Source organism: Lepidochelys kempii, chromosome 6 (genome assembly GCF_965140285.1).
Source record: "Lepidochelys kempii isolate rLepKem1 chromosome 6, rLepKem1.hap1, whole genome shotgun sequence".
Classification (NCBI taxonomy): domain Eukaryota; kingdom Metazoa; phylum Chordata; order Testudines; family Cheloniidae; genus Lepidochelys; species Lepidochelys kempii.
This window is the reverse complement of record NC_136385.1, coordinates 69,792,824-69,818,151: the sequence shown is the minus strand read 5'-3', so window position 1 is coordinate 69,818,151 and position 25,328 is coordinate 69,792,824. Positions and strand designations below refer to the sequence as shown.

Sequence of the window (25,328 nt, the reverse complement as noted above, 5' to 3'; positions counted from 1 at the left end):
GTGCTGCTACAATAAAATCCAAGTGACCCTGCTAAATTTGGACAAATTCCCAGCATATTACTGAGCTTCAAAGGAAATTTATTAGCCAACTGCAATCAAGTTGAAATGGTAGAGTAAGAAAATGCAAGTTAATTTTACATAACTTTTTTTTAAAAACCCTGAAATCTGTCTTCAACTATGACTGTTCTTTCTCACACTTTAGTCTTTCAAAAGTCAATGGAAGTTGCAAGAAGAAATCCCATTCGATGAAATTTTATACAGGAAATAAACTGGAAGCTTAATGCTAAGAATATTAAAATGTTGAAATTAGAGTTGTACCAACAAACAAAACACACTAACAGAAAGCAAACAGCACTTCTCATAAACAGATGTATTATAGAATAAGATATAATCCCTTCTTCCTGCCTCCAACCCCCCAAACATCCCCTACTCTGTCCAAATAACTGCTACAGATTCGGGAGGTGAAATATTGGAGATTATTTAGGCCCAGTGAAGACAGAATGGCACTCTCTTTCCCATTCTGTCACTTTCCTAGACGACCAGCCTAGTCCTTTGAATGTTGGTGTGAGGTTCATCAATAGCATGACAATATATTGTACACATCACACACTAAGCTGATTAATATGTAGCTAAAGATACAGAACAGGCCAAATAAAACATTTTTACTTCATACTTTTTTTGTTAACTTATTTGTTGGAATTTGTCTTTGGGCACCTCATACATTTCATTTAAATAACCAAATACAATAAAGAAACAATTTTCTGTATCTCCCTGCTGCCAAAACAGAGCCATGCATCCCATTGTTATATTGTACAATAGTTACAGTGAAACAATTCCCTTGATTATCCAAACTTATTCAATGTTTCCTATAACAGACTAAACAAGGATGTACTGTAGATAAGATGCATCTTATGGGTAATTTAGGCTCTCAGACAGCAAGATACTTAGGCACATGTCTATAGATTTCAAATTGGACTACTCAAATGCTTTAAAGGATAGGTATGGGTTTATGTACTTTGCTGAATTGGGGCCTTAGTTAAAACCATTCTCCTTCATCAGTGAGAAACTATACATAGCCATGATTAATCCTTGACTCCAAAGATCTGAGGATCCCTAGAATAATTGTTCATAGCAATTTACATCAGTGCATCCTTTCTGAAAACATGACATTCAAGTTACAATGTCCACAGTTTGTGCTAAACTAAATGAGTGATGACTATGAAAATAAAATAATGAAAAACATTAAAATGAGCATTTGCAGTTAAAAACAAAATCTCTGGAGAAAAGGTGGCATTCAAATTCTCTGCCAGTTTTTCATTTACTGTAACAATTACTTACTTGGGATCTACATTTGAGAAATTCAAGAAATCAGCTCCGTTGGAGTGAAAATATAATTCACCTTTAGTAGGCCACCACATAATGTTTCCCAGAACTGGCAAACATTGCAGTTGATTGTCTGTGTGCCAATCCTCAGTGCAAGTGCTGAAAATTCCTTTTCTGATTAGAATGCATTGCTTAATGAGAAATGTAGAGGCATAAAACCAGATCATTTGCATCTAGACAGCATGCTGTAGCTAAATTATCTTAATTGAACAAAAACCTTATTACAATACAAACTCCTGGATGTTTGTTTAAATTGATTTGAATAAAGTTTGTTTTAAACAGATTATACTTGAACTAGTTTTTGATTCCTGGAATTTTTCAAAGTAAAACCCAACAAGCTAAAAGCATAGAAAATATTCTTTTTCTTTAGGTGCGTACGGAAACAATTTATCACTTTATAAAAGGCATCATTGTACACTGACCATTAAAATGTGTTGTGAAATTTAAATGGATCCCTGTGAAATTTGCCATTTGGTTCAGTGAAAAAATTGTAGTTTTTCCTCATTAAAACAGCTTTAACAATAGAGATATTAGTCTAGCCTTTCTGGGCAATGGCTTACTTAACTGTTACTAACTTAGGACAAACAGTGCATACCCTTGAGGATAAAGAAATTAAGATTCAGTTTGGGAAAATATAAATATTAAAAAAATATATTAAATCTGGGGGAAATAATCTAAAACACAAGGCAGGGATGGTCTCTTTTCTGTTTTTATACAGCACTGAGCACAATGGGGACCTAGACCTTTGGATGCTATCACTTGCTCAGCCCCATTGTTTTCAAATTATGTCTTCAGTAACACCTGTATAGTTCCACTGCCTTCAGTGAGTTTACACAAAAGATTGGAATAAAGTAAAGAATTTTATTGATTCAGGAGGAGGAATTGCATCCACATATCTCTCTGTTTTTGGCTCTACAAGGCTAGCAGGAGTAAAGAATCATCAAATTTTGGTTACTAAAGCCAGCAAATATATGACTCATTACATGTAAGGAGAAGATTGTTTAGCATAAAGGTACCATTTTACATAGTCACACCACACTTTTACTTTATTCTGTCCTCTATCTACAGAGGCATAGTGTGAGCATAGTGCAAACATCCTCCAGTGAGGACACTGTGGTTTAGCCTTACACTAGCAGGACCTGCTCTGGGAGGAAAGTCTAGTTAATACTTCATGGTTTAATCCTTCATCTCTTTGATTATGACACCAACAATGGCACCAGGTGTGAGAATGGTTTTGTGATGTGAACACCTGGGTATGGAATTGAGGATCAGTACACATTTCACAGAGATCCGTTCATGAACAGCCACGTGGCAATACGTTTGATCACTACTGGTAAAGATTGGAAAACTTCTTACTGGTCATTTATTTTATGCAAGCAGTCTAACCCCACAATTCTGGGCATCTGGGCTGCTCTCCCAATGTGGATCACATTTTGGCACTGTACTCTCTGGCCACGTCCCCTCTGCTTCTCCTTGCCATCATCCAAGTTATTCCCAAGATGTAAAACATGCATATTATTAACAAATATTCCAGAGACAATGAAATACCTACACTAGACCAAGAATACAGTAGAACCTCAGAGTTACGAACACCTTGGGAATGGAGTTTATTTGTAACTCTGAAATGTTTCTAACTGAACAAAACATTTTGGTTGTTGTTTCAAAAGTTTACAACTGAACATTGACTTAATACTGCTTTGAAATTTTACTATGCAGAATAAAACGTTGCTTTTAACCATCTTAATGTAAATGAAACAAACACAGAAACAGTTTTGTTACTTTGTCAATTTAAAAAAAAAACAACAACAAACTTTCCTTTAAATGTAAACTACTTAAAAATAAACAAACAGTACTGTGTTGTATTTGACTTGGGGGGGGGGGGGGAGAAGGGGTGTCTCTGCTGCTGCGTGACTATGTACTTCTGATTCCAAATGAGGTGTGTGGTGGACTGGTCAGTTTGTAACTCTGATGTTCATAACTCCGAGGTTCTACTGTATCTGACCTGTAGCTCAGCCGCCATTTAGGGTGGGTAGAATTGTGGGAGACGCTGCTTGCAAAAAGGAAATTTTCGGTAAGAAGTTTTCTGTTCTGCAGCCCAGTGTCTCCAACAGTTCTGGATGTCTGGAAAGTAGCAAGCAATGATCATATGTAGGGAGGATTATGAAACAAGAGTTTGGTACAAAAGTACCACCGCTTTTTTATGTATTTGTTTAAAAAGTCCATATTATTTCTGGGCCACTGACTGCAGCATCTTCCTGCCAAAGAAGTATTCTGCAGAAGATAGAAAGTCCACATTGAACGGCTTAGCTGTAGGCCAAGTGGCCACTTTGCAGATTTCCAAAGTGGATGCACTTGCATGCTCCGCCCATGAGGTTAAGGATCTTGTGGAGTTCACCTTGATCCCTTCTGAGACAGGAACGTCAGATGGTTTGTAGGCTTCCACAATACATAGTCTAATCCACCTAAATATGGGGGACTTGGAAACGCTAAGTCCCTGCCATTTTGAGTGGAAGGACACGAATAGAGAGGCTGATTTTCTAATGGTTTCTGTATTCGAGATAAATAACAGAAGAGCTTTGAAAATCTAAGAATTCTGGTGTCCTTAGCACCACCTTGTCTTCATGAAACACAAAGTAAGGATCCTACTTAGAGAAGGCTGCCAGCTCCAACACTCACATAATAGACATGACAGCTACTAAGAAACAAGTCTTAATGGATAAATAAAAGGCTGACACTGAAGTCAAAGGTTCAAAGGGATGGCCTGTCAGGTTTTCAAAATCAGCAGAAACGGTGGTCTGACCACTGGTCTCGCTAATCAAACTGCTCGACAGAATCTGGCTATCTGTGGATTGTCTTCCAAGGAGCCTCAGGATCTTGCAAATAGCACACTACTAAGAGCAGATAGCTGACATGCAACTGTACTGTGCTGAAAATCTCTGTCTGTGCCTTCGTGGAGGATGTCCAGAATGGTCAGAATTCCAGGTTTTGCATTGGGGTCGTCCAGAATCTGGACTAGATAAAAAGTATGCTTTTAATGTTGATACTATCCTAGATGAAAGCAGTGTCTTAATCTCTCTGGAGGAGTTAACTGACCCAGGGAGGAGGAATAATGTTGAAGAAAGAGAATGCTGCTCCCCACTGCCCAAAAACTGAGCAGAAAACCCCCCCTAAAAGTAGAAGAGTCAGGGTGGGAGCAACAGAAACTGCCACTGTCTGCTGCTGCAAAGGCAGAGTATCTGGTGGCAAGCAGGAACAGAGGATGTGTGGCCAGAGCGTGGAGTGCCAAAACACTGATTCACCTCCATGAAGCTAGAAAGAGAAGAGCAGTCCAGGAGTCCAGAACTATGGGAGATGCTGGGCTGCAGAAATTATTCATTATTGTACAGCGGTGACACTGACAGCCCCCAGTCAGGGATTAAGATACATGTATAGCTAGGCACTGTACGTATGTATTATGAAAAGATGGACCCTGCCCTGAAGACTTTACGATGAATCTCCAGCACTAATTTGAAAACCTCAACCACGTATTGACAAAGATATACCTTTTTAATGAACATTTTCATTACTTTGAAGATTAATTTCATGAACCTCACGATGTATTATTTGTTTTCTCTTTATTAGATTTGCTAGACAGTGAACCTGTCATATCCCACAGATCTAACCTACTGTGTTGCAACCTGCTGGCAAAGTAGTTTTGGCTCTCCCAGAGTTTTTAATATCATAACTACTGTACCAAGGAAAACAAACTAAATTAGCAGCACAGACCCTCTCCCTAATTCTCATTAATTTACAAAGACACAAAGCATTAGCAAGCCAAGTCTGTAAACCATGGCATCTGCTCAGGTACAAAAATAAATACGATTTGCAGGGGACTTATCCTATTTGTCATCAATGCTTAATCCAATCAGAATTAACAAGGACAATACATTTCTGCATTAAATACTTGAAACTTCTTGGGTTAGGAACTCAATTCTGCCTCAAAAAGACCCCAATCTGTGCCGTTCTTAATAGAGTTAAAAACAAAAGCAGTGATTTAATATTCAACTTCTGATGAAAGAATTACAGCAGTTCCCTAATAAGCTGCAAGATGATGATCTTTAGCCATTTAAAGGTTTCTGGTCATCACTGAGGATGCTGTAATAAAAATCCATCTTCAAACTTGCTCTGGGTTCATAATGAAATGGAAGAAAAATACTTACATGATTAACAATTTTTTTTAAAAATGTGAATATACCTCCTGGATATAAAATACAATGTATTTAGTTGGAAAGGACATTTTTGTTGTAGTTCTTTATTAGAGGGTATGAGGAACAAAGTTTTTAACCAATTTGTTCTTTAGGATCTAGCAACATCTCTTAATTTTTTAAAATTTTAAAATTTTGTTTACTATAATACATTGCCTCAAGACAAATGAAACATTCAAAGTTCAAAAGCTTGCAGCAACTTGTTACTAATACACATTTGCTTTATATAAAAATACATCCAGGGCAATGTTTTAAGTTTCACATATGAAGGTATTTTTCATCCAGTGATGGAAGATAAAAGGTAAAGGGTACTTGAGTACAGGTGGAGTCTTCAGCTGTAAGGTGGCCCTGGATCACTTAGATGGATAATCCTTTATTCCAATCCACACAGGTGGACTCTTATTCCTGTGCAGACACACCCATCAGTGCAGAACCATGGCTTCTACATGGCACTGAATTAGGGAAATACATATGCCTAGGTCATTTTGATAGCTGATTAAGACATTTTAATTTCATTGTCACCACCAATGAGAAACATGACTTGCAGAAAGAACTCTGGGATAAGAACTCGCAAGACTCCTACTTCAGACATTAGTTCAAGCAGCAATTCTACAATGCATTGGGGTGAACTATTCACGAAAACTAGACCCATTCTCACCTTATCCCAGGACTCACACAATATCAATACAGTATATTTTATGCATTTTAGAGGACAGAGACATCCTGTTCTGTAGCATTGACACAGCCCCTCAATGCTGATCCCATTATGGCTCATATTGCATCAAATGCCCAGTCAGCACCAGCTGCATCACAGCATGCCATGCAGTATCATCCACCCAAGTGCAAAGTCTGAAGCCTCCTCCTCAAATTAAGCTTGGTAGAAGCCATATTGATCACCAACCTGGTATAAAACAACACATACTGAAACCTTGAATTCTGAATCCTTGACACCCCAATCTCTTGAGAGATGCAAAATCAATGCAACTAAATACCAATCTCAGCCCTAATTCACGCCTCTTTTAACACTTTTCCATCTTGCCTCATCACATCATGTACCAAGGCACTCCCAACTTAACCCCCCTTCCTCAGGGTTGTATTTCCTCACTGTTCTACCAGCCCAGGCACCCTAAAACGTGACTTTCGAAGGGATATAGCTAACCACAGAAAAGGAGTGTAGCAGCCTGCCCTGGAGGGTAATTTATATTTTCTGTATTCAAAAATTACATTTTGTATAACAGCAAAATACAGTTAAAAGAGATCAAACCGACCATGCAACACAATTAGGAGACTGAATGGAAGAATAAGACCAATACTTTCTCTGAAGAAGACTATAAATATGAACTAGGCAAATAATCAGTTAGGAGAGTTGGATGACTCATTTAGGTTTTCATCCTATACCTCAAAGAAGAGACTGTTATAATTATACTCCATAAAGTCCAGAAATCTTGAAGTCCAGAGTATAAAGTAGAGACTTCAACCACTAAATCAAAGTGTGTGCTGGCTAAGCCCTTGTAGCTGGAATTTTACAAGCTGTATCCCAAGATACGTGAAATATGTAAGAATTTTTTATTCTGTAAGAAATGCAGCCATGCTTTTTCTAAACCAGCAGCTCTCCACCTTTAATATACTTCAGACCATTTTTGAGGAAGATTCTTACAGACCCATCTCCCTTCCAACCTCCCAGCTTGAATCTAAAAAATTTTGTAATTTTTCAACCAATCAGGAAAGATCACATAGGCCATTGTTAAATTCAAAATTATCTTCTTATGTTTCTTAATGGTGACTGATGCAAACATTAAAAGCAGTGAGAGTGGGGTGATGCTTAGCTGCTGGTAGCACGTATTGTTAAAAAGACAATTTGAGAGCTTTACTTTAATCTGAAAATTGCTACAGAAGGCTGCATCTATTCAAGTCCGGAAGAAACAGAATGCCAGTTCTCCCATTTCTCTGGCTATGTTTGTGTCTGGGTGGTTTTTTTATTTTTTATTTTTTTAAATATTTCCACTTTTCATGTGAACCTGAACATTACCCAACCAAACAAAAGACAATGACTTTAAGGATATTCAGCTACTATATATACACAGCAGACAGTATAGTAGGTTTTCTTTGATTTAGATTGTCAAGTTTCTCAGTGTCATTAAGATGAATAGCTGGTTTAAAATTAAGTTGTATAATTAAGACCTTTTCTCTGCACTGAGAGAAGTACTAAAGGACTTAGCAGCTTAGATGCTAAAAAACAGGAAGAGTTTCAGAATGAAGCATTTCTCTAAACATGAAGCAAAAATTATGATGTTAGTACAACTAGCTGTTAACTAGTACTAATCAGCCATAGTGGTAACTGGTACTGTTTGCCAATTATTTACTAGCCACCTCTTCCCCTTCCATACTGGTGGCATCACTGCAAGAGAAATGTAAAATACTAAACTGCCTCCCCATAAAAGCCCAACAATGTATGAGAAGTTACTTTATTTCCTCTTTTAAATATACATATATAAGATATTTTATTTCAAAAGCACAAGAACATTATACAAGTTTCAAATTTACATTTTTGCAATTAAGGATACCAATATACGCATTATTCAAATAACTTCTTCAGTTTATCTTGGATGGAATTCAAATCAGTGGTATCTTGCAATCACTAAATACAGATAATACTCACAGTGAACCAAACTGCATAGTAATTTATGAAATGAGAAATGACCACACTCATTAGTGATGATCTGAGAGCCCATTTGCTAGAATAGAAAGTGAAAACAAACAGAAAACGATGCAACATTTTTTCCTTTGCCCTCATTTTCCTACCTCTCCCAACTACAGAAAGACATTTGGGAATGTTAAGCAAGAGAGTTTGCCTGCTCAAACCAGCTCCTGTCTCTGTATAGCACAGTTTGAACTGCTCATTACCAACATCACAAAATAAAGTGATCTTGCTTCATGTCTGTTAGCTGAATTTCATGAGTACAAATTTCTTGCATCATTGAAAGCGCAGGAGTACTGAAAATATCCGATACATGACTAGATAAATTACAGGGAAACAGTAAGTGAACACAGCTATAAAGTCAGTGCTAAACTCCGTGAAGCATGTTTGCTAATTTCAATACAGTGCTTTGGCTGGTAAGCAGTATTATTGGTAACCTTTGAACTGGCCACTGCACGCAAATCTCCATGGAGCTGGTTAAACAAGACGAACAAAACCATTGTTTCTTTGCAGAGGGATTTACCTTCAGTTTAAAAACCTGAAAATATCAAAATGAAGAGAGAATTCTTCATTGCAATGAGAGGAAGATAGGAAAAGATACTGAAGACAACTATTTACACTGTCTGGGGAAAATAAGATGAAAAATGAACAAAAATTTTAAGGACTATCTGAATGCTAGAAAATAATGATTTGATATTCCAACCTATTTGAATTTCACTTTTAAATGGAGTAGCGACTGCTGTTCATTAAGAACTTCAAGAAACTAGGAGGAAATTATACTTAAGCATGAAATCATGATTTGCGATTCTGCCTCCCACATGGCATGTCACTGCACCATTAAGAAAAGAACGCAAACATTTTGTGTGTGTGTGTGTGTGTGTGTGTGTGTGTGTATTTTATATATATGCGCGCATATACACACACACACACACGCTCTCAAACAGCAGGTCACAAAATTCTTTATAGCCCTCCCTTTCTAAGCCTTAAGAAAGCATTAAAAAACAAAACACCCCCCCACACACAATACACACACACAAACAGCAAGAGGGGAAAGCAGAACACACAGATCTAAAATGCATTCTCAGGATAGTTCAGCCTTTCAGACAGAAATGCCACTGCCTGGAAAAGTAATAGTTATAGGGACTTTGTATATTTAGAACTTTTACCTGTCACATCACAAGATCCCTTCACGTATATTATTATGGCTAAAATCTGGGAAACAGAACAATGAGTTAATGAGAAATGGTTCAGTCACAGAATGCCATTAGTTTCTGAAAAAGAGACAGACAACTATTTTTTTCCTTTAAGTTACAACGAGCATCTGGTTGGCTTGACTCCAGAAACAGATAGTTTATGGACGGCGCCAAACAGATAACACAAGAATGAAGAGTGGGAAGCCCCTCCAACATGGAGATACAAAGTATTGATTTATGCCTGTGTTTAGTGATTCTAAATAGATAATCTTGCCATGCTATTTTCTAGAGGGTCTTGCTTTTTAATTCAACTTTAATGCATTTTACTGCAGTTTATGTTTTTTGTAGCTGACAGATGGCTAAATAGAGTGCAGAACCACTAGATCAGCAGTCTAGAGTTTGTCTCTGCACAGACTTCTGGGTACTATTACAAACATAGTAAATCTGATCACAGCCTTACCACAGTAGTGTGGTGCTGGACTCCTTGGGGTAGTCTCCAGAATTAGTAGCCTAAAGCTACATTATATAAGGTGCAGTACTGGCAATGCAATAAGCACACATTGTTTAATTTTACATGTACCAAGCAAGATGGAAACGCCCCCACACAATTCACTCCTTCTGCCCCTCTTTTAAAGACTGGATTAGTGGAAACATTATCCTTTGAAAGCACTCTCCAATAAATCCCAGGGTCTGGCACAGTGCAAGTTTCTGCTGCAACACTTAATGCTTGCTGAGCCTGTTGCTATGGATTAGTAGAGGCCTGGCATCACTTCTCCCTCTGAAAATATGCCACAGATCTTGGCCATTTTAAGTTCTAAGCCAGGGCTAGGAACCCAGACACACAGTAAGGACGAGGACGGGTTGTACAAAATTCCAGCTAGATTTCAAGACAAACAATTTCAGACATCACATCAACCCTGATATGCCTATTGTACCATATGACTGGAAATATTAACAGCTTCTCTTACTTGGTTCTTTCCTAGCAACACACCTCCAGGTGTATTTCCAGTGCCAATAAATGACAGTTTGGGATTTTTGGTGTGTGCATATGGAAGGCAGGTGAATGTGGGAAGCTACCCTCATCTAATTAGTAGAGCCTACAACCTTTGGAAAAAGATATTTCTGTCCCTGAATATTCTACAACAGTCACCACATAGGGTTTATCTTTAAAAAACAAAAACAAAACAAACAAACATCCTATGAAATGAGAATTATTCTTGTTTCAATGCATCAGTCATACGTCTGAGCCCTTAGATAAGGCTCTGTAATACCCCCCACCCCCTTTTCCTTTGTCAAAACATCATCTGTAGTCATCTGGATTTAATTAAAAGCTAGGACTCAGAGCAGCTGCCAGTTGAATCCAAAGAAGATTTGATTGGTTTCCTGGCTCCTGGCAATCTCTTCTATGATGCAGTGTTGCTGCCATAGAAGATGGAGTTTCCGGTAACGTTCATGACATAAATGCAGAGGGTTGCCTCTTCTTCATGGAAGAAATAATGAGAACATTCATTAGGCATGTTACAACATTATATATCCCCATTTTTGGGCCTTTTGTTTTCTTTTCTTCTCTCTTTCTTGATTGAGTCTATGGCTATGCCTAGACTTATTTGCACTTGACAAAGTGTCTATTAACAGTCCCACATTAACAACCCATGGTATAACCATGGAAAATACTGAATGATGGTGAAAAATGGTTACCAATCACACTTCCAGTCTATCAAAAATGGGGCTGCTCAGAACTATGCAGGAACTGCGCGCAGTATAAGGGGAACAACAAAGAAAGGGAACAAAATTAAGACTCCTAGCAAATAAAAAGTTAAACATGCACTTACTTCAAGCCTGGGTCTGTTTCTCCATATTCATCAAGATAGGGAGCAGGATATAAGCAGCCTCTGGTTTTACCTTCTATCAGGACTACTTTGCACTCCCTGATTCTTAAGGCAAAAATAGTCACATTTAAAATATTATTAACCATATAATTTTGCAGGTACTATTTATAAGCAACCTTAAAAAAAGCTTAAACTTTGACAGGTCTACACACAAAGTTGCACTGGCTTAACTAGAAGTGTTCTTTTAAACAGATTTAGCTAAACTAGTGTAACCCCCTGTGTGGACACTCCTATATTGATTTAAACCTGTCTTATATTGGTTTAGTATATCACATACATCTGTAAATCATCTGAAAGTTAAACTGATATAATCCAGATCTAAACCAACATAAAGGAGCATCCACTCAGGGGGTTGCAAGAGTTTAACTAAACAACTTTTAAAAATCTATTTGAGCTAAACTGGTTAAATTTCTGTGTTCAGACAAGCCCCTACAGATTTTCACAAAAGCAATAAATATGTAAGTGATTGTATAGTATTAGATACCCGTGACACAAGGGGCCTTATCATCAATAAGAATAAAATGGTTACTAACCTGTTCTGTAGCTGTTCTTCAAGATGCGCTGCACACGTCAATTCCACTTTTGAGATTTGGTGTGCCCATTGCACAGCCATCTCACACATATTCCTCAGTGGTACCTGGTGGACAGCTCGAGTTTCCCCTGCTGTAGTGCACCACTGCATGCAGGTACAAAGAGCAGAGCTGCCCCTAGCTCCCCCCCCTCAGATCCTTCTTGCTGGAACTTCAATGTAGAGGGACAAAAGGGTGGGTCATGGAACAGACATGTGCAACAACCGTTACAAAACGGGTTAATAACCGGTTTTTCTTTGAGTGATTGTACACGTGCATTCCAATCTTGGTGACTCACAAGCCATAAGAACAGGAGATGGGATCAGAGTCTATTTCAATAAAGATTGGAGAACAACTTGTCCAACTCTAGCATCCTTCTGGAGTCTTGATCCACAGCACGGTGGGAGGCAAACGTGTGGACTGAGGTGGTTGCTGCTGTACAAATGTCAACAAATGGAACTTGTGCTAGAAAGGCTACTGAGGTCAACTGCAACCTCACCGAATGAGCTGAGACACTGTCAGGCAGAGTGACATTAGCCAAGCCCTAGCACATATGTGCACAGGATGCAATCCAGGAAGAAATTCTCTGGATGGAGACTGACCTCCTTTTCTGTCTGCCACTGCTATGAACAGTTGGGACGATTTAAGAAAGTGTCTGGTTCTGTCCAGGTAAAACGCTAAGGCTTTCCCCATGTCCAAGGTATGCAAATGCTCCTCTTCCTTGCTCAAGTGTGGCTTTGGGTAAACTACAGGCAAATAAATTGGCTGGTTTATGTGGAAAGAAGAAACCACCTTTGAGAGAGAATGCAGGTCCTTAAAAAAGATCAGATATGAATGCATTAATGCCCACAGCTCCCGTATTATTCTGGCAGAGGTAATGGCCACCAAAAATGCAACCTTAATTGACAGATGCAGCAGAAAACAAGTAGCTAGTGGCTTTAATGGGGAACCCATATATCTTGACAATACTAAGTTTAGATCCCACAGGACAACTTGGTCTTGCACCTAAGGGTTTAATTTGACTAAGCCTTTTCAAAACTTTATTGACATATCACTGGAGAAAATAGAGTGACTGTCCACTTTAGGATGGAGTACTGAAATAGTTGTTTTATGTACCTTGAAGGAACTGACCCCCAAACCCTGGTTGTCTGTTTCAGGTATAATAATTCAGGTCTAGAATCTGGTGAACTGAAGAACTTGTCAGCAATAATCCACACTGGCAAGAACAGATAGAAAAACCACTTCCATTGACAGAGGCAAGTTACTCTTGTAGAAGGCTTTCAGCTATTCAGCAGGATCTCTTGATGTCTTTCAAGTAGGCCTGCTCTCTAGTGCCTAGCGATGGAGCATCCCTGCAGTTAAGTGAAGGAACTGTAGGCTCAGATGGAGTAGGCAACTGTGATCCTGGGAGATTAGGTCCAAGTCTAGTGGAAGTGAAATTAGAAGTTTCACGGATAGTGCCAGAAGAGTGGAGAACCTGTGCTGATATGGGTCCTTGCTGGGACTCTACTTGTGATTCTGGCCTGGTCCGGTCTTATCTTTAGTAACACCTTGTCAACTAATGGAATTGGTGGAGAAGCACAGAAAAGCCTATCACCTGTTATGGAAGCTGGGCTGTGACTCCATAGGGAGCAGAATTAGTGGACAACTTCTGTTCGACTTTGTTGCAAATAGGTCTATCTGGGGAAGCCCCCACTGCTGGAAGATGTAACTGGCCACATCTGGCAAAGACATCACTTGTGGTGACTTGTAAATGATCTGTTCAGGTGGCCTGCTAGGTCATTCTGTATTCCTCGCAGGTAAGATACTTCTAGATCTATCAAGCTGGCAATGCAGAGCTCCCAGAGTAAAGTTGCTTCTGGACAGAGCAGAGAAGAGCAGGCTCCCCATTGCTCGTTCAGGTAAAACATTTCCATTGTTTGTCTGTGAGGACTAACAAGCTGCTTCCGCTGATCTACATCAGAAATACCTGGCATGCCAGACTGACAGGTTTCAGTTCTTTGGCACGGATGTGTAAAGCTGAGTCTTCTGAGGACCACGGACTCTAAGTCTAAGTAACCTTGCAACTCCCGGAGGGGTCCCGACCCCTATTTTGAGAACCTCTGAACTAGACCATTCTTGACATTTCATAGTGACCCCTATGCTAATCTTCACTAACCGGGAGGATAGCACATTCTCTGTGTATGTGGTAAGTGCTAGCAATGTTTATCCAGGTGAGCTCTTATCCAATGAGAATCCAGGTGGGGTCACCACCCCAGAGCAGAAGCAGCTGTCGTTAGCATGAAAATTGGCTGTGCAAAACTATCTTTTTTAAGAATTTGTGGAGTGGACACAGGTTTAAGATTGATCTGAAATCCCCCTTCACTTTTGGGGTTAGGAAATATCTGGAATAAACCCACTTCCCTCTGTGACCACATGGAACCTCCTTTATGGCTCCAAAGCGAAGGAGCTATTGTACTTCCTCGATAAGGAGTTTCTTGCGAGAGTGGTCCCTGAAGGACGGGGAGAGAAGGTGGGAGGAGGGGCAGAAACAAACTGGAGAGTATATTCCACTTCCACAGTGCTAAAGACCCTATGGTCTGAAGTAACTCAGGACCAAGCATAGTGAAAGAGGAACAGACAGTTTGCAAAGGTGAGGGAGTTTGGGTATGAAGAGATGGAGACAGACATACCAGTCTCAACTGGCCATCAAAATGACTGCACTTCCAGGCTATCTTGAAGGGCCCAGAGCTGGAAACCTAAATTCCCTGTAAGCTGCACAGCCGCACAGCAGCCTATTTAGCACCACACAGGCACTTAGGGAACCCGCTTGGGGACCTGCTGCGGCCGGGGCAGGGGCGTCCCTCCCCTGGCCCCAACTCACCCTACAGCCCAGACCTGCTGCAGCCAGAGCGGCCCAGCCCCAGGCATGGCCCTCCCCTGGCCTGGACCTGCTGGAGGGGCACCTCTCCTGCAGCCCCAGCCCCAGCCCTCCTGCAGCGGGGACATGCACTTCTCCCCCGAAGCCCAGGTGCTGCTGCAGCGAGAAAGTGCTGGGGGGAGTCCTCTCTCCCTGCAGTAGCCCCGGAGCACCCTCCTGCACCCCAGACCCCTGCACCCCAACCCTTTGCCCGAGCCCCCTCCCACAAGAACCCCTCGGCCCCACCCCCACCACATGATTTTTGTTATGTGCACCAATATGAAGGTGATGTGTCCACCACTTATTGCTGAATAAGTCTTGCCTCTTAGCATCTTCTGAGTTGTGCATGGCAGCCTGGTGCCCCTGTCATGCCCTCTCATTAGTCACTGTGATGACTGATGAGCCGGGGGGGGGGGGGGAAGGGGAGTATAAAGGTACTCAAAACGTTGGGAGGGTACACAGTACTTTCTTTCAGCCCTTTTAGAGGTGGGAGCCACAGAGGATGGAGTCTGCCATAAAGCCTTTATAGGCTCTAGTATAGCCTCATTGATTGGCCACCAGGTGATGTGAGGACTCCCTAACCCCTTGACCTGTACACTTAAATCTGCAGCCACTTTCTTTAACAACTTCTGATAAACTTTAAAATCCTCGGGAGGAAGAGAAGTGATCCCAGATGAAACAGCCTCATCTGGAGAGGAAGCCAAGACCAGATGGGGTAGAATCTCTTCTAATGGCTGTTGCTCTGGTTCTGGAACCTCTTCTTCGTACTATGCCTGGTATTGGACTCTGGGGACGGAGCCTCTGTGTGTGCAGATTCTGCTCTTCTAGATGAGGATCTCAAGTACACACGGTGTGGGTAAAATCTAAAAGTTGGGAGAAACCTCCAAGTGTTTCAAAACAAGCACTGATACAGGACAAGGCCCCACTGTCCTGGCCACATTCTCATGGCAGGTCCCACTCAGGGGTCAGGGTGGTAGGTCAGAAGAGAGGATCTTTGAGGGGCCCAGAGGGTCCTGTTTTGGGGTTGTGAGACATCAAATCCCACCTCTAAACCCAACGACAACGATTCCCCTTCCTCTGACAATGGCAGGGCTGATCCAGTCAGTGCTGTTGACCAGTTCCAAGAATCTGGCGATGGGTGAAGCAACACCATCACTGCATGCTTCCCCTTGGAGGGTAACGAGGGCCCACCTATCCAGAAAGCAGGCAACTGGGGTACTGGAGATTAAATCACTGGTGGACAGGGCAGCAATGCAGAGGAATTGGACTCCTATAAGGAAGGAGACAGTCATCAAGAGGCAGAGCAGATTTCTTGCCGCTGCAAGTGCTTCCGGGGTAGTTGGCATGGAAATGATCTCCTGTTGCAGTGCCCAAGAAGCTGACAGTGCCGCTTCTTGTGGCAGGCTTGACAATGCTCCTTGTGTTGCTGGAGTCAACTCAGTCAAGTTAGGCACCAATCTGGAGGAGTGTTTAGGTTTCAGGTGTACTCTACTCAACTCCTTCTCGCCCCTCTCACCAGACTTAGAAGGTGGACACCTTCCCCTGGTTGCGGCTTTCCTGGAAGTCTGTATTTCTTCCTCAGTGTGAACAAGGTAGAATGATGCTAGGATTCCTCTAAAGCTGGAGGCGCTTTTCTCAATGAAGCTGTAGCACTCAGCACTGAGGCAGACTGGCACGGCTCTGAAAGAGGCCTGAGCACTGCCTCCATGAGCAAGAATTTCAGCCTAGCCTCCCTATCCTTCTTTGTCCTAGGCTTGAAATCCCCTCGCAAGTCCTTTATGCCTCCCCAAGCACTTCAGGCAGCTATTACGCAGATCGATCACTGACATAGGCCTTGAGCAAGAAGCGCACAGCTTGAAGCCCAATAATCGGGACATACTCTGGTACTGTGAACAGAAAACCGGACAAATGAGGAAAACAAGTCTGAAAAGAAGTCTAACTATCCTAACTATGCTGAAGACTGGACTAACAATACACACACAAAATATTCACGAAGGCCGAGAAAGAGAACTGCTTTGGTAGCGTAGAGTTCAAATGACTGGCAGTCAGAAGGAACTGAGCGGGGCTAGGGGCAGCTCTGCCCTTTACACCTCTGCACAATGGTGTGCAGCAGCAGGCTGAGCTTGAGCTGCCCAATGGGTACCACTGATGGAATAAGTTTCTGACGGCTGTATGCTGGGCACACGGACACCCAAGAGTGGAAACGACATTGAAATTACTTGAAGAATAATCAGCTATTAAATTTCTTTATTTTGTGGACTGCGCTATTCTGTTATCTGGATATGGTCAGTCAACTGCCTCTTCACTTGGCTACTAGACCAGTAGTTCTCAAACTTTTGTACTGGTGACCCCTTTTGTTGGATTATATTAAAGAAGTTCTGTATTAAAATCACAAATGAGTTTGATTCCTCATAGTTTAAATTCCAGGGTATTACTAATTAAGAGGTATCTTGTTTTTTGGTACTGTTTCTCTCCCTCTCTGTGTGAAACTTGCAAGCTGCTAATTGTGTTAGTACATCCTAAGACAAAGTCTGTTCTCAAAGCAATACTTTGTAACAACAGAAACAGCACACAGAGACTCCCAGCCCTTTTGTTGTATTTACCTTGCTTTGTTAACAATTGTGATTAAAATAGAGATAGAGGATGTACGTGGATGGATGCTTGGTGTGGATAATAACTGAATGATCAGGGAGGTGCCAGCCTAAGAATCCAGTGTCCATCGGCCGAAGAAGGCGTCAAGTGGAAACAACCAGAGGACCCCTGGCCCGCAGACCGGAATCCACCCAACAGCCTCAATGGTGGGAGAACCGAAGAACAACATGGAGCCACCAGGAATGTGCCGTCTGCTGATTGATTCAGCAACAGCATGACGAAGCAATTCCCATAGACTGGCATAGGAATAAATTCCTATAAAAATGGACTCTAGAAACTGAGAACTTTGGGGTCTGATTCTGCAAATCAACTTCCAGGAGCGTCAGATGAGCATCTGAAAAGGCCCTGTTCCCTCCTCATGTCCAAGCCACCTAGCCAGTGGCTTGGCATAAGCAACTCTAAGGCTGGTAACTATGATAACAACCTTGCAGAACTTGTGTGTGTGTGTATGAATGAATGTGTGAATAAATATGAAATTGAATGGAATGGAATGTTATAGCTATAACTAACTGCTTACTATGATTCTTTCTGTATTCACAATAAATGTGTCATTTTGCCTTTTCCCCTTTAATAAGATCCTACTGGTTTTTATTTTATTGGTATAACACTTTCACGTAGCAAACATCTGAGTGCGACCCCCCTTATACATTAAAAACACTTTTTAAATATATTTAACACCATTATAAATGCTGGATGCAAAGCGGGGTTTAGGGTGGAGGCTGACAACTCGTGACCCCCCATGTAATAACCTTGCAACTCCTGGAGCGGTCCCGACCCCTATTTTGAGAACCTCTGAGCTAGACCATTCTTAACATTTCATAGTGACCCCATGCTAATCTTCACTAACCGGGAAGATACCACATATACAGAGAATGTGCTACGTGCTAGCAATGTTTATTAAAACTGAGATACTTTAGTTAATTATTGGAGTCTTAAAAAAAATAAATACCGCTCTCCTTCCTTTTCTGTGCAAACTCACTCCTGATGGGCAGTGCAAGGAGGTAAAAGCTCAGATGACAGTTAAATCTGTTTTGAAACCTCCAGGAAATAATTTCTTCCTCCTCCAGATGCTCTTGTACTTCTGTTATTTCTCCCCCTTAAGAGCTCCACACTACAGCAAACCTCTCAGATACAGAGGAGGTATGCATGTTGCTCCCTCCAAAATCACTCGATCCCAAGCCTCAAGCCCTCGGAACAAGTTGGTCCCACCCCAATGTCAATTCAGCCATTTTTAAGCCACAGAGAACAAAATTAAGACAAATATCAGATTTTGCCCCTTTACAGTACTCAACAATGCAGAAAAAGCTGTAAGTAATTTTAAAGGTGTAAGTAATTTGTCCATCACATACATTAACAACTTGACAATAAACATGCATAAAAGGCTAGGATTTTCTAAGGAACCTAAAGGAGTAGGGTGCCTAACTCCCTTATGATACTTTGAAAATGCAAGCCAAGTACAGGATCCTGCAGCATAGACTTGATATTTTACCTGAAAAGTAGTTACTCTTAATATAGACTTATTGGCTTTGTGGTGTTCTGTAAACACACGACAAAGGGTGCAGTTTGACTGGACACCTTCAGACTATAGCACTGCCCATTGACCGACATTGCAGTTTTACTGCAGGGTGATTTAACTTTTTGGTGGCTTAGAGCAGTGGTTCTCATCCAGGGGTACACATACCCCTGGTGGTATGCAGAGGTCTTCCAGGGGGCACATCAGCTCATCTAGATATTTGCCTGATTTCACAACAGGCTACATAAAAAGCACTAGCAAAGTCCGTACAAATTAAAGTTTCATACAGACAATGATTAGTTTATATTTCTATTCCAACTCATTTATAATTGTATAGTAAAAAGGAGGAAGTAAGTAATTTTTCAGTAATAGTGCACTGTGACACTTGTATTTTTTTTGTCTGATTTTGTAAGCAAGTAGTTTTTAAGTAAGGTGAGGTGAAACTTGGGGGTACGCAAGACAAATGGGACTCCTGAAAGGGATACAGCAGTCTGGTTGAGAACTACTGGCCTACAGTGTATGTCAACATGCTGGCTCTTTCTCCCCAATCCCAAAGAGTATGAGGTTTTTTGCCCTTCTGTGTCATCTGGCCTTCTTAAATTATTCTCCTCTGCAAAAAATTACATACTGATCAGTTACCTACTTGAGGAACATACACACTCCAGCTCCACAATGGAGAGCATGAGAGGTACAGGCTCCCAGCTCCTCCCCATTCACCAACTCCTGGCAGCAGGTATTCTGGGAGCACAGCATGGTTCCACAGAACAAACACAACATTGGGTGCTTTCGTTCATCGTCAAAAGACCGTGGGCACCTGTAAAGAGAAAGGTGGTAATTATTAAGTGCAATATGGAACCAAAATAGTTATTGCAAATACATTGAAAAGATTTTAAAAAATACAGTCAGTCATGCTGGTTTGACACAAAGGCCTTTTTCAGAAAAGAGGCACCGTCGATCACAACGCCTCCTCTGAAACTATCTGGTAAAATTCGTTCTAATTTTTCCCATAAGGAAGAGGTGCTTCCCTCTAGTATAGATCAGCTGGGGAGGGGAGAAATTTGGTATAAATTCAGTGAAAGCTTTTCTAAAGTAACTGTCAATTTTGTGATCACATGGGACATTATTCTTCCCAACATTACATCTACCAAGTGATGTTCCAGAGGTTCTCAAGCTCCAGTCTTGCAAAGCATTGCTCCAAGTCCAGGCCTGCTCACATGATAGTAATTCTCCTTTTCATTTCCTAACTGCTAACACAACTAAAACTACATTTAATATTTTCCTATTAATTTTCCATGTAATCAATGGCTCTAGTTGCCATTGCAATCTTATTCAATTGCAAATGGCAGATAAGGTGACCCACGCAATGGTGAATGGAAGGGAATGGTCGGCAACCATCTTTCTGCTAAGATGTGGATCACACTATACACGTTGAGAAACTCCTGCTGTATTTAATGGAAACAAACAAAAGGAGAAAGCTGCATCAGTGTATAGATTCCAACAGGACCCAAAGATTGCTAAAATGCATATTAAACCAGCACGAATGGAGTGAGAAGACCTCCTCCTCTCCATGAATAATGTACCTCTCTTCAGTAAATCATTAATGCAGATACCCAATTTGAGAAATGTGCCTTATTAAAACTAAACTGAGGAAATGCAGCATTAGGAACTGAGTCAAGTCAAAAGTGGAAGTAAATTTGGTGATGTTATTCTAGCCCATTTATACAAATAACAAAACTGACATACAGGCACAGTACTAGAATGCCAAAGTGGGTAAGGTGATGTAGGTCAGGAGCAGCACTGGCAGGGCGACATAGCATAACTTGCTCGGTGCCTGCCTCCTCACTATTCACAGATCAAACAAGTGGTTCATTCATGAGCATTAAGTTCACTACTGTTAAAATTCAAAACAAACTTCCAAGAGCAAAATTCTCTTTAGAAAGAATTAAAAAGCACATTGGACTATATCCATGATTCCATGTTTTTCCACAGGAAGTGAAACGATATATTTTCACACGGTCCCCTCTGCTACCAACACTTCACCTGTGGGCCAGGTTCAGCATTCCTACTCGAAGCCAATGCCAAACCTCTGGTCCTGAAGTGGGCAATGGTGAAAACAAATGTCAGCTATATCAAACCTACATTTGTTTACCGAAGTGCGTCAGTGCTTTAAGCTGTAATAGTTTTATATATGGTCATTATGTGAAAAGTAAGTAGCATGATACTTAAAATGGACTGCTGGTTACTGATGGTTGGGAACAAAACAGTATGTTCACTACAAATTTTGCAATACCCTTCCCAGACTTGAACATCACAGACAACGGTTCTTCCTGGATTGGTGAAGTGGCAGCATCTGATTTCCATCCCAGAATTGTTTCTGTTAATAGTTTTGTCACGTTTCACATGGGTTACACTAATTGCAAGGATATGAAAAGGAAAAAACACTTGACAAGAAGGCAGATCAAACTGCTACTTTTTACCTAAACTGAGAGGCTTGATTCAGGAGGCAACTGTAGTCTTCTGGAAGCTCTATCAAATTATTTCTTTTCCTTGGATATCTAGTAAATGAGTAGAAGAAGAAATACTGTAAAAAATATTAATGAAGGATAAAGCCACACAAAGATCACAACAAACAGAATGGACATACACTGCCAATAATTTACCACGTTGGTAAACTCCCTGTCCTCTCTTTCAAACTCTCAGGGCCCAGAATCATGTCACAACCTCTAGCAGCTACAATAAGGGATATAAGACAAACCACACAGGAAATGTTTCCACAGTAAATGTACAACAAAAGGTAAGCAAACTAAGTTTGCATGGAATGGGCATACATTTTACAACCCAATGAAGGTTCTCTCATGTTACCAATCATTACATTAGCCTACCCCAGAAAAACGCTGATGTCTGACTGGCGTGGTAAAATGTTTGATGTTCTGAGGGAATAGTAATTGTTTAGTCTTGATAAAGGAATCCTGTAAAGTCATTTCAAGAGGCGGGTGGGTTTATGGCAAAGGTGCAAAAGGAAGCAAGGAATCCCTAACTGCAAGACTTGCCCTCATTTAACTACTCAGAGCCCAGCTCTTTCAACTGTTACAGATCAAAAACAAAGCCCAGAAAAAAAAATGAAACTAACCTTACTGAAATGTTTTTCCCTTTAAGAAAACTTAGTACAGCAGGGTCAGCACACCACCTGTATCAGACAAATATTGACAGATTATATTGTATGAACACTATATATAATTAATAACCGTAACTAAACAGATACAAAAAGTAGTGAAAAATCTTGAAAGTTTATGCAAGAGAGAAATCTATTTTTAAAAACACAAATTATAAAGATTTCACTAGAATGAAACACACACGTAAAAAATGTTTGCACCATCTGCAAATGCTGACTTTCTCAGAATGTGAATGTGGACTATCACACACTGTTTCCCTTGGAATACCTATTGATGAAGGTTGTACATTAAAATATCCTACATTTTAAATGTAGTATTTATTGCTTCTAGTGATTGCTTTTCAAACACTTTTTTAAAATGCACCATTGAAAATGTTTACTGTATTTATGTTTATAATGGAAGAACATATCCATCTCCACAGTGTAGTAAGCTACTATACTGCCAAGCTGCTAATCACAGGAATGAAATGACTGCTTTGGTATTCTTGCTGATACAGTTATTTTATATTACTTATACAAAGCAGAAGAGAAGAGGGACCTCCAGCAACTGGTCATTTTAACTGATCTGTATCAACAGGATTTCTCAGAAACAACGGATTTTATAAATAAAAACACACACAATAGCATTATTACTACATAAAAGATCTGGTCTCCCATTTGGAATCCCTATGCTTTGGGCTGGGAGCGCTATTGTGGAGATAATGTATTCAGCCTCAGCTGGAAGGAATGTCTTGTGTTACTTAAAAACACACACACACTATATATATATATTTTTTTTTTTTTTCTGATAAGCGATCATTTAAGGGACTTAAAAACCCAGTTGCTTACTGGAGGTTGTTCTTCAAATAAAAATGAACCAAATTATATTTAGTACATCTGGGGATAATCTGAGACAGCATTGAGACAGAAGGTTGGAGTCAACAGGCTCAAAATGTCTCTTTGGTTGAAGTATGCTAGACAACACAGATGCCTCATGATGACAGAGGGCAAGTGAGAAAAACTGGTGATGAAGCAGATAATTTCACCAGGAACCAAGAAAACCAATTACTACAACAAAATGTTAACTTTAATATTGCACACAATGGACTCAGCTGAATGTGGACATTCTTCAAGACAGTGATGTGGAAGTTTAAGTAGTTTTTCTTAGTTTTAACCAATCCTTCCTTTACAGATAGATTTCTACATCCATATTGTTGGGGTAGTACCCTACTTTTAACTAGTAGGGTCAACTACAGCACCTAATCAGACTCTGCTTTGGAAATTAGGCAGGTATAGCCCAAAAAACAGAAATGGCAGGTTATACTTTATACCATACTAAGAACCCTGCTTTCAGATATCATCATAGTCGCTACCTGTCCTGTGGGCAGATAGGGCAGACAGGACAGACCAAGGAATCATATAACACAAAAGCAACACTCCAGAATAACTTCCTTCATGAATGTAATCCTCTCTACATGCACCAATTCCAAATGACTCATTTACTCTGGTTTAATACAACCATGATAAATTATTCTAAGATACTCAAACTGCTTAGTCAGAAGGGACCATCACAGTCATCTAGTCTGACCTCCTACACATTGCAGGCCACAGAACTTCACGCACCCACTCCTGTAATAGACCCATAACCTCTGGCTGAGCTACTGAAGTCCTCAAATCATGATTTAAAGACTTCAAGTTACAGAAAATCCACCATTTACACTTGTTTAAAACCTGCAAGTGACCTGTGCCCATGCTGCAGAGGAAGGCAAACCCCCACACAGGGTCTCTGCTAATCTGATCCAGGGGACCCCAAATATGGCGATTAGTTGGACCACGAGCATTTTGGCAAGACCTACCAGCCAGATACCTGGGAAAGAATTCTCTGTAGTAAATCAGCCTTCCCCTCTAGAGTCCCATCACCGGCTGTTGGGGTTATTTGCTACTAGCAGTCACACACCGGCTATATGCCATTGTAGGTAGTTTCATCATACCACTCCCTCCATAAATTTATCAAGCTCAGTCTTGACGCTAGTTAGCTTTTTGCCACCACTGCTCCCCTTGGAAGCACTTCACTCCTCTGATGGTTAGAAACCTTCATCTAATTTCAAGTCTAAACTTGTTGATGAGTTGTTTATATCCATCTGTTCTTGTGTCAACACTGTGGTTTAACTTAAATAACTCCTCTCCCTCCCTGCAAATTATCCCTCTGATGTATTTATAGAGAGCAATCATATCTCCCCTCAGCCTTCTTTTGGATTAGACTAAACAAGCCAAGCTCTTTGAGTCTCTTCTCACAAGGTAGGTTTTCTCTGTCTTAAACATGGGAGACAAGAATTGCACACAGTATTCCAGATGAGGTCTCACCAGTGCCCTGTATAATGATACTAATACTCCCCTGCCCCTACTGGAAATACCTCTCCTGATGCATCCTAGGACTGCATTAGCCTTTTCACAGTCGCATCATATTGGCAGCTTATAGCCATCCAGTGAACAACCAATACACCCAGATCTTTCTCCTCCTCTGTTGCTTCCAACTGATAAGTCCCCATTTTATAGCAAAAATTCTTGTTGTTTGTCTCTAAGTGCATGACCTTGCACTTTGCACTATTCAATTTCATCCCATTTCTATTACACTAGTTTTCAAGGTTGTCCAAATATTCTTGTATAATATTTTGATCCTCTTCTGTATTGGCTATACAGCCAAACTTTGTGTCATCTGCAAATTTTATTAGGACACTCCCACTTTTTGTGTCAAGGTCATTAATACAAATGTTAAAAGAAGATTGGCCCCTGTAGTGGCACGGATGCCCCACTCCTGGAGAACAGGGGTTAAAAGCAGCCAAGCTAGGCTGATTGGGGAAGCAGCCACAGCTGTGGCCAGCTCAATTAGGGCCCAGCTGACCCTTATAAGAGGGCTGTGGGCCAGGAGCCGAGAAGAGTCTCTCTCCAGCCCTGGAGGGAGAAGGGCTAGCTGCCTGAGAGGAAGGTACCTGAACTGGAGCAGTGCTGGGGAATAGAGCAAGGGCGCTGGGGAGCTCCAGCCTGGTAAAACCCCAGCCTGCAGACCTTGTTGAAGGCCTACAGAGGTACTGGGGCTGCAGAGATACAGCCTGGGAATAGGCAAGGGCAGCAGGTCC

At 40.9% G+C, this 25,328-nt stretch overlaps 1 protein-coding gene across 4 annotated transcripts in view; it reads right to left on the bottom strand.

Annotated features, from left to right (window-relative positions):
- Positions 1-4,603: 4,603 nt before the first annotated feature.
- Positions 4,604-25,328, bottom strand: part of UBR1 (ubiquitin protein ligase E3 component n-recognin 1) — a 149,748-nt gene continuing 129,023 nt past the window's right edge. For all 4 annotated transcript variants that reach the window (XM_073348599.2, XM_073348601.2, XM_073348598.2 and 1 more), the window contains exons 43-47: positions 22,171-22,227; positions 21,518-21,595; positions 19,684-19,854; positions 11,351-11,452; positions 4,604-10,998 (exon numbers count right to left, since the gene is read on the bottom strand). In XM_073348599.2, the coding sequence (XP_073204700.1) occupies positions 10,857-10,998; positions 11,351-11,452; positions 19,684-19,854; positions 21,518-21,595; positions 22,171-22,227 (550 nt within the window). In that variant the 3' untranslated portion in view covers positions 4,604-10,856. The remainder of the gene's footprint in view (positions 10,999-11,350; positions 11,453-19,683; positions 19,855-21,517; positions 21,596-22,170; positions 22,228-25,328) is intronic.